This window comes from Poecilia mexicana, unplaced genomic scaffold (genome assembly GCF_051168715.1).
Source record: "Poecilia mexicana isolate PSO_F unplaced genomic scaffold, ASM5116871v1 scaffold_17, whole genome shotgun sequence".
NCBI classification, from domain to species: Eukaryota; Metazoa; Chordata; class Actinopteri; order Cyprinodontiformes; family Poeciliidae; genus Poecilia; species Poecilia mexicana.
The window spans coordinates 29,320,253-29,332,720 of record NW_028263386.1 but is presented as its reverse complement, the minus strand read 5'-3'; the positions used below and the strand labels follow the sequence as shown (position 1 = coordinate 29,332,720).

At 38.1% G+C, this 12,468-nt stretch overlaps 1 protein-coding gene across 4 annotated transcripts in view; it reads right to left on the bottom strand.

Annotated features, from left to right (window-relative positions):
- Positions 1–12,468, bottom strand: part of LOC106911581 (uncharacterized) — a 58,645-nt gene that overhangs the window by 28,569 nt on the left and 17,608 nt on the right. For 3 of the 4 annotated variants that reach the window (XM_088014690.1, XM_088014688.1, XM_088014689.1), the window contains exons 5-11: positions 9,521–9,812; positions 7,013–7,280; positions 5,073–5,381; positions 3,162–3,266; positions 2,593–2,630; positions 2,327–2,496; positions 260–435 (exon numbers count right to left, since the gene is read on the bottom strand). In XM_088014690.1, the coding sequence (XP_087870816.1) occupies positions 260–435; positions 2,327–2,496; positions 2,593–2,630; positions 3,162–3,266; positions 5,073–5,381; positions 7,013–7,280; positions 9,521–9,812 (1,358 nt within the window). The remainder of the gene's footprint in view (positions 1–259; positions 436–2,326; positions 2,497–2,592; positions 2,631–3,161; positions 3,267–5,072; positions 5,382–7,012; positions 7,281–9,520; positions 9,813–12,468) is intronic. The other variant, XM_088014691.1, reaches the window with a different exon arrangement.

Here is a 12,468-nt window from a genome sequence, read left to right as displayed (position 1 = left end):
TGCATCAAGCTGCAAATGCTGAAGTTCTTGTTCAGCATTTGAAACCTATTATATGTCTAAATAATTGGTTTCCAGCCTAAACATATTCACTGAAGTAAAATTAAATTCAATAATTTGATGACTTCTTAGGTCTGGTCCAGCAGGATGGCTTTATTACTGGTGTAAATGTTTTGTAATTATTAAAATGCTCACTTGTGGAATACCTGACAGAAGCTTTAAGAGTTTAAATATATAACTAATCTTGAAAATTCACACTTACCTAAGCTGTGTGAGGATTTTCTCCTCAGAGGTGAGGTAGTGGATCCTGTCCTCATCCATCTCAGCTCTCTGTCTGTATGCTGCATCCTCAAATTGGGCCAGCTTCTCACACATCAACATCACCAGCTCCGGACCTGCCATACGCAGCATTGAACTCACACTCTCCATGTTGGATAGCTGGAAGACAGAAAATGTGGTTGCCTGACATCAGCTGCTTACGTCTAGACATGCTGATTCCAGAATTGAGCTGCTGACAGTGCCAGCATGTTGGAGTAGCTCTGTGCTTCATTGAGATTTTTTATGTTTTTCACACATTCATTCCTGCTTTTTCTTTTGGACAGCTATACCTTCTTGTTTTGAATTTTGTGAGGTTGGACTGATTTTTGGCAATATTTTTATTTTTCCCATTTTGTTAAGATGTGCAACCATAGCTACAAAGTGGTTTATAACAGAGGGCAGCTGTTCAACATCTGAAAAGCTGAAATAGTACCACAGCTGAAGCCAGAAATCCCAGTGGAGTTGAAAAGGAGGCATCGTGGATGCAGGGCAGGAGCAAAGAGGAGAGAGAGAAGGAGGAAGTTCAAACCATCTCTACCGTCCATCGTCATAGGCAACGAGAGGTTGTTAGCTAATAAGATGGATGAACCTCAAACCCTGACAAGGACTACGTAAGAGTATAAGGAATGCAGAATAATGTGGTTTACGGAGACATGGCTGCAGGATTGTATCCCCAACTCCAACATCTCTCTGCCAGGCTTTACGAGCAGACAGAGATTTAAAGAGCATATTTGTGGTAATATCTGGTGATTTTAATCATGCCTCACTCTCTTTTACACTGCCAACATTTCACTAGTTTGTCAGCTGCTCCACCCGCGAAAACAAGATTTTGGATCTGTTTTACACTAATGTCCTCTGGGGAAATCGGAACATAATCTTGTTTTTCTCCTCTCTGAATACAAACCCCTGGTGAAGAGGCTAGCTGTTAGGATGGATGTTACGAAATGGTCACAGAATGCAGAAGAGGTCCTCCAGGCTTGTTTCAATCAGTTGAAGCAACTGATTGGACTACTCTCTGCCAGCCACATAGAGATGACATCAGAGCCATGACTGAGTGTGCGACTGACTATATAAACTTCTGTGTGGACAGAACCATCCCCACCAGAATACCAGTCACTGGATCACCAGTGACCTAAAGGAACTGTTAAACCAGAAACAAAGAGCCTTTAGGAAACGAGACAGAGAGTTATTGAGTATACAGAAGAAGCTCAAGGTCAAGATTAAACCAGAAACAAAGAGCCTTTAGGAAACGAGACAGAGAGTTATTGAGTATACAGAAGAAGCTCAAGGTCAAGATTAGAGACAGCAAAGAGAAATACAGGAAGAAGCTGGAGAATAAACTGAAGAGGAACAATATGAGAGATGTGTGGTAAGGGTTCAAGCAAAAGGAGGATCAGACAGATGGAAGTCTGGATAGAGATGAACACATTCTTCAACAGGTGCAGTTCAGGAACAAGTTCATCATCATCCTCTCCTGTCTCCAGCCATACAGACATCCCACCTTCCTCTGACTCACAGCTTTCCTAAAAAAACCTCAGATATTCTTTTTTCCACCAAAGTTGGTGGTGCCAAGAAATTCTGAAGGGCGTGCCCAAATGTACGGATGAGCAGAGGGTTTAAGTGTGGTTGTGACCAGGATAAGGGAATGTTGCCAGCTTTGCGACTTAGTGAGAAACAAGGCAGATCTAACAGAGATAAGAAAATAAAGAACACAAATAACAAAACCCAAAACAAATGATTCAAGAGCCTAACAGTAAGTAAATTTAGTAATATTTTAGGTTTCTCATATTCTTTGAAAATTTAACCCTTTTTTCTCTTATAATAGACTGAATAACCCAAATTATTGCTGTTATAGCAACACATTACTCTCTTGGGTGGCTCACCACATGTTAGTGGTGATGCAGAGAATAAGTAAAAAAATGATGAAAAATGAACAAGTTACAGTATGTTGGATTTTAAAGAAATACTTGTGATAACTCTCAATGCAGTATTGAAATATTTAGCTTAGTACCTGTAAACACTTGAGTTGACTGAGTTGCAGCCGCAGCTCACAAATATGTCTCTTCACAGACATCAAGTTGTGTCGCAGTCCACCATCAAAGGGGGCGACCCCGAGGGCGAGAGGAGTGGGGCTGGAGCTTTCAGTCATAGCAGCAGGGGTCTTTGACTCAGATAATGCCTCTGAAAGTCAAGAAAGAAGATTTATTAATCTTCAGGATGTTCTGAAGAAAACAAGTATGTCTTAGGTAGCAGGTGTCCCTGAAAATCACTTCTCACCAAGTCGATTGCTGAGGAGTTTGTCTTCAGGACTCTGACTAGAAAACACAAATTCACACTATTTTCAGGAAGGTTCAATGAAGCTTATTCAAAGTGAGTACTATGTGATATACCCATTTATAAATAAAAATGTATTTTTACTTCAAAGAGGCAGTATTATGTGTTTTCCAGGCACATAGTGCCATTTCGTAATACAATCAAGTAACTATTACCTTCAGCTGTTATAAAATTGCTACATATATATATGTTAAATATGACATACAAGAAATTTGACTTTCATATTTAACATCTTAAATTTGGGCTTAGAAACTGCAGCTGTGAGGAGGAGCTGTGTCTCGAAGGCAGCGCTAGATCCGCTCAGGTGTTTTGCACAGCTGGATGGTCACCATGGCCTTAAAGAATTTCTCAAACATGGATGAAAGAATCAAAGCAACACTCAAGGTAAGTGTTTGATGAGGGAATAACATGATGACAAGAAGTCATCAACCATCAAAAAGGTTGATGTAAAATATTACTGCACCTTTAATTATTATATTGTGGTAAATTGCACCTTCTGTAGACAGACAAACCTGATAAGGTCCTTTTGTCCTAGAACATCTGACTTCATGGACAGAGCGTGGTGCACCAGTCCTGCTAGACTGGCTATCTGCTCCTCCATGGCTCTCATTCTCTCACTGTAAAAAAAACCCCCAAAAAACAAAAAAACTAATTCATATTCAATCCATTGGAGCATTTTTGTTTATTAAAAGCCTACAATCATGGTGCTGCTAAATTCAGGTGAGTAAGTTGTTAGTCGGCAATAAAATAAATGGCAGCACCAGGTACAGTATTGAGATGCATTAATACATGACAGGACTGACTCCCCTGTTAAGGCTACAGAGATGACGCACCATATTTTATTAAATACATTTGACCATGTGTTGATATTTATTTCAAAAAATGTTCTAGTTTCAACAAAACAAACCATGTTGAAAGCATATAATACCATGAGATGCTATTTAGAGCCATGAACACACAGACTGCTGTTTTCCATCTTGACATGTCCCTTCCCTTGAAATACATTGTGTGTATATATTGTTTTTCTTTCTTTCTGCATTTTTTTCGTCTTGCTCTCGGTGAAAGTGGATGCTTTTTTTCTTCTCTTCAATCCTCCCTCATCTGCCCCTACTCTTTGCTCTTGTGTTCAGTCTGGCTATTCTTTTCTGAGCCTCTGCATATTTTCTGAATTTGCAAATTATGGATCTGGTCAGCTGGTCTCTCAATGCAATGAATCAAATTTCCTTGACAAGAAGACTGGGCAAAGGAGAGCCCTCTTGCCCTGATGGGACACATGGTGGTGGATACACTCTGGATTCCTGGAGGAAGTGGAAGACAGTGTGTCTGTCCATACTGTCGGTCAAGGATGTTGAAGATGTGTATATAATTGGGTTTCTGTTTTTTGGAGTTGGCGTTTACCTGGCACATTGTGAAATTTGGAAAATGTCAGCAGCTGTTTGGGCCTTTGAGAGACTGCCTTATGAGGCTGACCAGAGCCACAAACTGGATGTGACTCTTGCTGAGAATGACAGGCCACATGTAACTCCCTGGCGAGATGAAAACGTCATTGGAGAAGTTACTCGCGTGGCTCAGCTGGACTGACCATATTTCAGGCCTGCCTGACCCAAAACAATTGCTATTATCTGGATCAGAGTTGGGCTTGGCAGGCTGACTATATCAAATTCTCCTGGATGTGATGTAAAAACAACGCATTCTGAATCACTCATACATTCATTCCCTGGACACTGTGGCCTCCTCTCACAGTACAAAGATATCCATATGTGGTAAATTACCTCAAAATGAATTAATCCATTTAAATTGCACATACTGTGTCTGAGAGAGCAACCATGTATAGCTACGTGTCTCTCTGCCCTGTAGCTGACTGCTTGATTTAATATGGATATTGAAGGACTGCCTTCAGCTACGTGGACACAAGAAAATGGTCTATGTTCACATCTCTCTCTTTGGATTCTGCTCCCACTGAGCAAGGAAGTGATGCCCTTTGACTCCTCCCTTACTCTTTGGCTTCAGCTGACTGGTTTTGCAGATCCAGCGATCTCTTTCTTCTCTTCACTGCCTGGGACCAATACTTGCTTTAACTGCCTCCAGCAGCAAGGTCGACTCCTGCCTTCCCTCTTTCAGTTTTGCCAACCATTTAGAAAATCATCTGACGTGTTTATTCCTGTTAATTGTTGGTGGTCAATGGTATTTTACTGAGTGTAACATGAGTGATTTAAGTCATTATTGTAACTTTAAGTAGTACTGTTTAAAAGAAGAGGGGTTGTTATTGTTTGTGTATATGTCCTGTGATAGTTGCTGGTTGAAAACCTTGAATTCAAACCTCAGTTAAAATGCCTTAAAAGCTTCATCTGTACAGACTAATACAAACTAATGCAGTGAGGTGACACTGTATATGAATATGATAACATAAGGTACAGGCTCACCTTTGGACATTACAAGCAGTAATATGGGCTGGAAAAAGAGTTTCAGGTTGACCCAGAGGACTGTCAAGAAATACTGATGAAGAAGAGGATGAAGAGCCTCTTCTGTTTATTACATCCACTGTGAGCCCACTACTGTTGTGTTCTAGGGAGCGGTGAATAGGTGACACACTCTGTGGAGACACTTGGCTTGCACCTCCAATCACCTGTCCATTGAACATCCTGACTTCATTCCCTTTGTGAGGGGAGGGCGGAGGACTTTTGTATCCGAGTGAATGAATCTGACTGTCTCCATACTTCCTGTTCTTCTGTCTGATAGAACGGGACAACAAATAGACAAATAAATAAATATTAGATTGATTCACACACAGTGCAAACATTGTCCTCATGTCCAGAGTGTGGATAGTCCCCAGGTGGAATTCTAACAGATCCAGATTATTAATTTCATGTGTTTCTTTTCCCTTACATCTGAAATTTTCCCATAAAAGTCATTTTCAGGTTCATAACAATGCTAATTATGAAAACTAGAAACTCCCAGAGGTTTACTGGATATAATTAAGGTTAAGCCTTCTCTGTCAGTGAAGTACAAGTACTATGAAGAGACCACTGGATTTAACGTTTTCAAAATGTCTGCTTAGCTAATTTCAGTCTTTACATTGCATCAGCAATCCAAAGAATGTGTGCATGTGTGTATAATGTATGCATTATGCAGTGGCTTGCAAAAGTATTTATATCCCTTGGAATTTTCCATATTTTATCACTTTCCAACCACAAACATAAATACATTTCTTTAGAATTGAATGTGACAGACCAAGACAAAGTGGTAAACAATTGTAAAGTAGAAAGAAAATTATACATTTCTTTCTACTTCTACTTCCATTTATACACTCAAAACATTTTTACAAATAAAAACTTAAAAGTGTGGAGTGTAAAAATATTCAGCCCTCTGAGTCAATACTTTACAGAACCACCTTTTGCTGCAATTCCAGCTGCTAGTCTTCAGGGTTTGGCTCTACCAGCTCTGCTCATCTTGTGACAGAAATTTTTGCCCATTCGTTTTTGCAAAAAGCTCAATTTCAGTCAGATTAGGTGGATAGCTGGACTTCTTGTGGTTTTCTTCTTGCCGCTCTTCCAGAAAGATCACATTTGTGCAGTGATGACGAATACTTGTCCTGTGGACAGATTCCTCCTCTGAGCTGTGGATCTCTGCCTTTGGTCCAGAGTCACCATGGGCCTCTTGGCTGCATCTCTGATCAGAGCTCTCCTTGTTCAACCCTGGAAATCCTTTTACAGCCTAAGTCTGCTTTAAACATCTCCACAGTTTTCTCCCTGACCTGTCTGCTGTGTTCCTTGGACTTCATGATGCTGTTTGCTCCCCAATATTCTCTGAACCTCTGAGGCATCACAGAGCAGCTGGATTTCTACTGAGATCAGATTACACACATGTGGACTCTGTTCAGTCATCAGGAAACTTCTGAAGGAAACTGGTTGCACTCAGAAAAAAGGGGGGTGAATATTTTTACACACCACACTTTAAAGTTCTTATTTGTTAAAAAATGTTTTGAGTTATGTATAATTTTCTTTGTACTTTTCAATTGTAGGCCACTTTTTGTTGGTCTCACATAAAATTCCAATGAAATATTTATGGTTGTAATGTGACAAAATATGGAAAAGTTCAAGAGGTATGAATATTTTTGCAAGCCACTGTATATGTATGAAGTTCTTCTGAAAACAAAGTATTGTTCACCTTGAACATACTACTGAGAGACTGAATAAACCTGGGAAAGCTCCTCTAATATAATTCAGTTGATGAGAGGAGGGCTAATCAGGGCAGTGTATGCACATGTACTTTTTAAAAGAGTCAGCATGTACTTAGCATCTGTTTCTTTCCCTCAGTGCTTCAATGTAGCTGTTCAAAGTGATAGTTAAGGAAGTCAGCTTACCTGCGAAGAGAGTTGCTATGGTTTTGAATGCTTTCCCCATGGACCATCAGGGGTTTGATTGAGGCTCGGTGCTGTTGCAGCCCACCAGGGATCCCAAGCACCCCTACCTCCGCTGTTCCTCCAGTTAGCATGGGAGGACTGCTACAATAGGAGGAAATGCTGTGGTGACCTCTTCCTACTTCCACTGAGGCTGAACGGTAGTACTCAGGGTAATGTGATCCACCATTTCCACGCAGCACCAAGGCTGTGCTTTTACTCATGTCTCCATCTAACACACACATAAACACACAGAGGCCCATGAAAAAGTTTTTAAAGCAGAAAGAAGTGCAGATCTGAGCTTTATGTATTGATTACAAGCTCAAAGTTCAGCTTTTAGAAATCATGCAGGTAGAAATTTCTACCTAAAGATCCTTGCAAAATATTCTCAATAGAATTGCTACAATTTAAATTCATAGAGGAAAAAAATACATCATGTTCTAATAACAGAAAAGATTAATATAAGCATTTATTATTTTTCAGGTAGTAGTATTTTCCTATTGGAAATATGAGGAAGAGGTTTACAACTCTACTTTCAAACTGACTTAAATTGCACCAGACCTTTTTTTCTGTCTAAGAAATCAGTTTGGCTGTTACTGGAAAATAGCTGCAAACAAAGACAGCCAATGATTCCCTGATTTGATATCAATCTCCATTCATTGTTATCTTTGGGCTTTTCAATATTTTCTTTCATTTTGTTGTGTAGTCTTGGTTTTCTCAATCGTCTCCATTATTTCTGTTCAATGCTGCCCTATCACACATTGTCTCCATGTTTAGATGAGTAACCTACTGTTGATTAGTCCATGTTTGTTACTCTATTAACTATTAACCTGTACATGCCTATTTTCTTACGTTTGTAGGCCCTACCTTCTCAGTTAGATTTAAACTGTCTGTCAGGACTCTGGATTTTTGGGTTGGTTTTGCTTTTCATGTTATTTAGCTTTATGTTTTAGTTCACTCTAGTTTAGCCCTTCATGGTCCTTTTGATAATATTATTATTTGAGGTATTTAGTGTAATTAGAATTGTCTTATTGCTTTCCTTATTTCCAGTCCTTTATAGTGTTATGTTTATTCTTCAGTTGCTTTAGGTTCTGTCCTTGTTTGTCCGAGTCCATGTCCAGCCTTCTTTAATGACTATAGTCTAATTCTATTTTATTCCTCTAGTTATTTCTCATTTCAGCCTCCCTGCAGGGTTTCTAGTAATGTTTATTTCTTAATTTGATCACCATAGGTTCAGTTATTCTTCCATGTCTGAGTCTGTATCTTTCTTTAGTAATTCTAGTTTCTCTTGCTCTGTGTTCCTTAGTTCTTATTGTTAGATCAGCCTTGTTTCTATTTAGGTTCGGTTATGGTGTCCCTCATATCTTTCTCTCCAAGTTCATCAGGTTTTCTTTACTCTTAATGTCTTTTGTATTACAAGTATTTTTCAGTTCCCTGTTTCCTCCCGTTTGTTCCCAGCAGATCTCCTTAGTTTCCCTGTGCCACCTCCTCCCCAGCCCTCAGCCAGCTGCTGTGCCAAATTACTCACACCTGCTATCACTCTTCTCATTTAGGCCATTGTTCCAATTACTACCTCCCACTACTTAAGCTCCTCTTTTTCAGTCACAACTCGCCAGTCCGTCTTGTTACCCTGTTTGTCTCCACGCTCGTCATTCCCCCTGTGTTCCTTAGAATCTTTTCGTGTTTTGGTTTTGCTTTTGTTTGTTTTTGTGTTTCCCTTGGATGTTCATTTTTCATAAGTTAGACTCTTATTTTGTTAATTAAATTTTCTAAACCACACCACATCATGACACTGTCAAGTTTGTTGTTTTTAAAGGCTTTGCTTTTACTGTGACAACCACTTTTAGATTTTAAATTCACATCACTGTCATGTGACCGAAAGAACTGAAAAAGAGAAAAGCTTCAATTTGAGCTTCACACACCAGATCTCTGGTTCAACAAACTCGAACTGCAGATGTTTTAGTAAAACCTGATGGAGAGTGCATTACAGCTAAGTGATGCTGTAAATGCAAATCATACCAAGATTATTGAAAATAGATTGAAGGAGTAACTCCCCTGTAGGCTTCTAGCTGGTTTTGGGCTGCTGGCCAGTTTATTTATTCATATAATATTTACAGAAGTTCTTATTTATTTCTGACCTTTAAATGTTCTACAGTATGGCACTTCTATGGTATACTTTCTTCTTCTTAAATATTTATATTTTTTCAGTTATTTCATTCAGTGATTCAGTTCAATCATTTTAATAATTCTTCCTGCATTTGGATCCTCAACAATCTTGTCATAAAGGCACATATTTGATTATATTCATTATGTGCATATATATTTTGTTTGTTTACTGTATATTGTCCACAGTTCAAAATAAATACTTTTATTAGTTTATCTTGAATGTTGCAGGCGTCTGGTTCATTATTTTTGCCAAGCCTCTGAACTCTTCCACACCCTGGTGGCTCATTACAATAACCAGCTTCTCACCAGGCTTTACATCTCTTCTCTCCAGTATGGCACTACTGCTGGAGAACACGGTGCTGGACCGCCCTCGCCCCGGCTGACATTCATGTGGTATTGTGGTACTGCCTGGGTCTACCATTCCTATTTTTCCGAGGAAGCCACCTCCACCATAAGCCAGTCTGGAAGGAGAGGAGGGCATGGAGCGGACCATCGGCGGGGACATTGATCCCTGCAAACTGTGCAGGGTGTTGCGGCCGGATGAATGCTTGCTGTGGATCGGACTGTGACTTCCATACAACACCTCCTTAGATATCTGCTGAAAAACAATGAAATAAACGAGGAAAACTAATATTTAGAACTGAGACCAGTATTAATCATGTGAAGCCAAACCAAATTCTTTTATGTTTTACTGTCCAATTACAAGGTGAAAAAAGAAAAAAACAAAGAAATCAGATAATGAATGATAAGCCGAATTTAAATCAATAATATAAATTGTATGTTGACATTAAATGTTGTTGCTGGCCCCTATTGCATCCTTACAGACCCAGAGACTGATATCTGTTGTACAGAGAGAAAAGTTTCAAATGAGCAAACAATGAGATTCATTTTTGTTTTTCCAAACAAAGAGCTTCAGAAGACTTAAAACCTCAGTACGTCACAAAAGACATTTTAGAATTGGACAGATCCATATGAAGGGATAAAGCACAAACACTTGATATGTTTGTCCATGTGTGTTTAGGAAAGCCATGAGGGTAATAAGGTAAAAACTTCAAGAGTCAACATGTTTTCATGAAAACAGTGAAAAATACTAATACAAAGTAATTATGTGTTTTCTACCAGTCCATGTGATTAACAGCCCTCTTACTTAATATCCACGTTTCTACTAGCTCAGATTATAACTTAATGTAGTTATTATAACCGTATGGATGATATGCTTCTCTATTTCACAATGTTAACAGTTGGCCATTTAAGCACAAGCAGATACTTAGAACTGTTATACTTTTCTTCAGCCGAACAGAAACAAAACTTAAGTTATTATCCGTGGAGCTTCAACACAAGAGAAGCTGTGTGTTGAACTGGAGTCAACACACAGCTTCAGTAATTACAGCTGGAAACTAGAGATCAGGCCTGATCCATATAAGCCATAAAATAAACCTTTTCAAATACATATCTGTTGCTCACCAGGCTTAAACTGCTGCAAAATCAACTAAAAGATAAGACACAAAATATCATTATAAATCATTAAAGTAGTACATACTTATCCGTGTTTAATATTAAATGCACTCAGTTTGCACTTTCTAGTGTCGTACAGCAGTTCATGCCTTGCGTTTCTATAAACACTGAAGTGCAGCACTATGACATAGTGCTTTGATTTCTATACACAGAGCCAACATGGCAGGACTCATAAGCTCTCAGGCGTGTGAAAAGCCAACCTACTGTGGAATCTCAACTTAAAACCCACCTGCTTAGAGCTGCTTAAGGCTAAATTAGGGTTAGAGTGTGGGTTGTGATGTCTTCGATGTTTTTAATGTTTTTATCTTTTCTTTTTATCTATTTATTAATTTCTTTTTATTTCTCTTTCTCACTGTTTCCGAGAGGTTAGAGTCCTTGTCAAAGGGTGTTTTGACTAAAGTCCAAAAGGTTGGAGTCCCAGTTGACGGTGTCTCAACTAAAGTTCTACAGCTTTTTATTTCTCTTTCTCACTGTTTATTACATGCTGTTTTTATTTTAATTATGTAAAGGACTTTGAAATGCCTTGCTGCTGAAATGTGCTATACAAATAAAATTTGATTGATTGACTGATCCTGACCAGCTACAGGAGAGGAGGCTGTCCATCAAGCTACTGTTCCACCATTAATAGCCTGTGACTACAAATTTTCCTTCCAAACACTATTACCCTCGGCAAATTTCATTAGCTTTTCCTTCACATGCAAATCCTCAGTCACCTCTAACTAACAAATCCAAGTGAGCCTCTAACTGAGGATGATGAGCACATTCTTAGCCTTTCTGTAGTTTTAGTTTTCTAATACTATTCATGGTGTTTGAGGTCGGTTTTGATCCTAGTCTTAAAATCAACACAAATAAAAGTACTCAGAATGTTTTTATTGCCTAATTTGTTATGTAACTCTTGTTTAAATTATTAGGCTTTCTTTTCATCAAAAATGGGTTTTAATATTTTCAGTGTGATATCCAGTGCCTCTTTTTTCAGCTTTCACCACATTTTCAATTAGAAAAAAGTAAAATGATCCTTAAGAGAATGGCATATATATATATATATATATCTGATATTATTGAGGACTATTAGAAAACATCTTTTGAATAAATATATATATTTTTTATTTTTAAAATAATATTAACTAGCATACCTAGTTAATAGGTATGCTGTTGGTGTTGATGTAAGTGATAAATGGTGCACTTCTCCAACAGGCAACAGTTCTCTTGGATCAATTTACGATTACAATCTGATTGAGGGTAAAAGGCTGCAAATAGTAAATCTAGATTAGAAACATAATCTTTCAGATATTATCAAAGTTCAAAACAGCATTTTACAATTTATAATAGACACATTCACATCTAATCACAGAATTGCTTAGTTTACTATATAGAAAAATTGCTGAAGGTGTGGTGAAAACGTAACATGCATCCCATACAATAACATCATTTGTTAAAGAGGTCAATTAGAGAACAGTAAACCTCCTGGACTATCTGACAGGTACTGTTCCACCATTAATGGCAAATAAATATATACAAAGTATACTAACATCATGCTTGTACCCATTTTGACTTTATAACTTTAAACACATTTAAATATAATTGTACCACAATACACTTTAAAGAAATATATTAAATAAAAGTATACTTTAAGTGAACAAAATATGTGTATCAAGTGTACCAATGAAACAATATGCTTTTAAGGATGTTTTGTGTATATTTTAATATATGCTCAAAATAGATTTTTTTAAATTCACTTA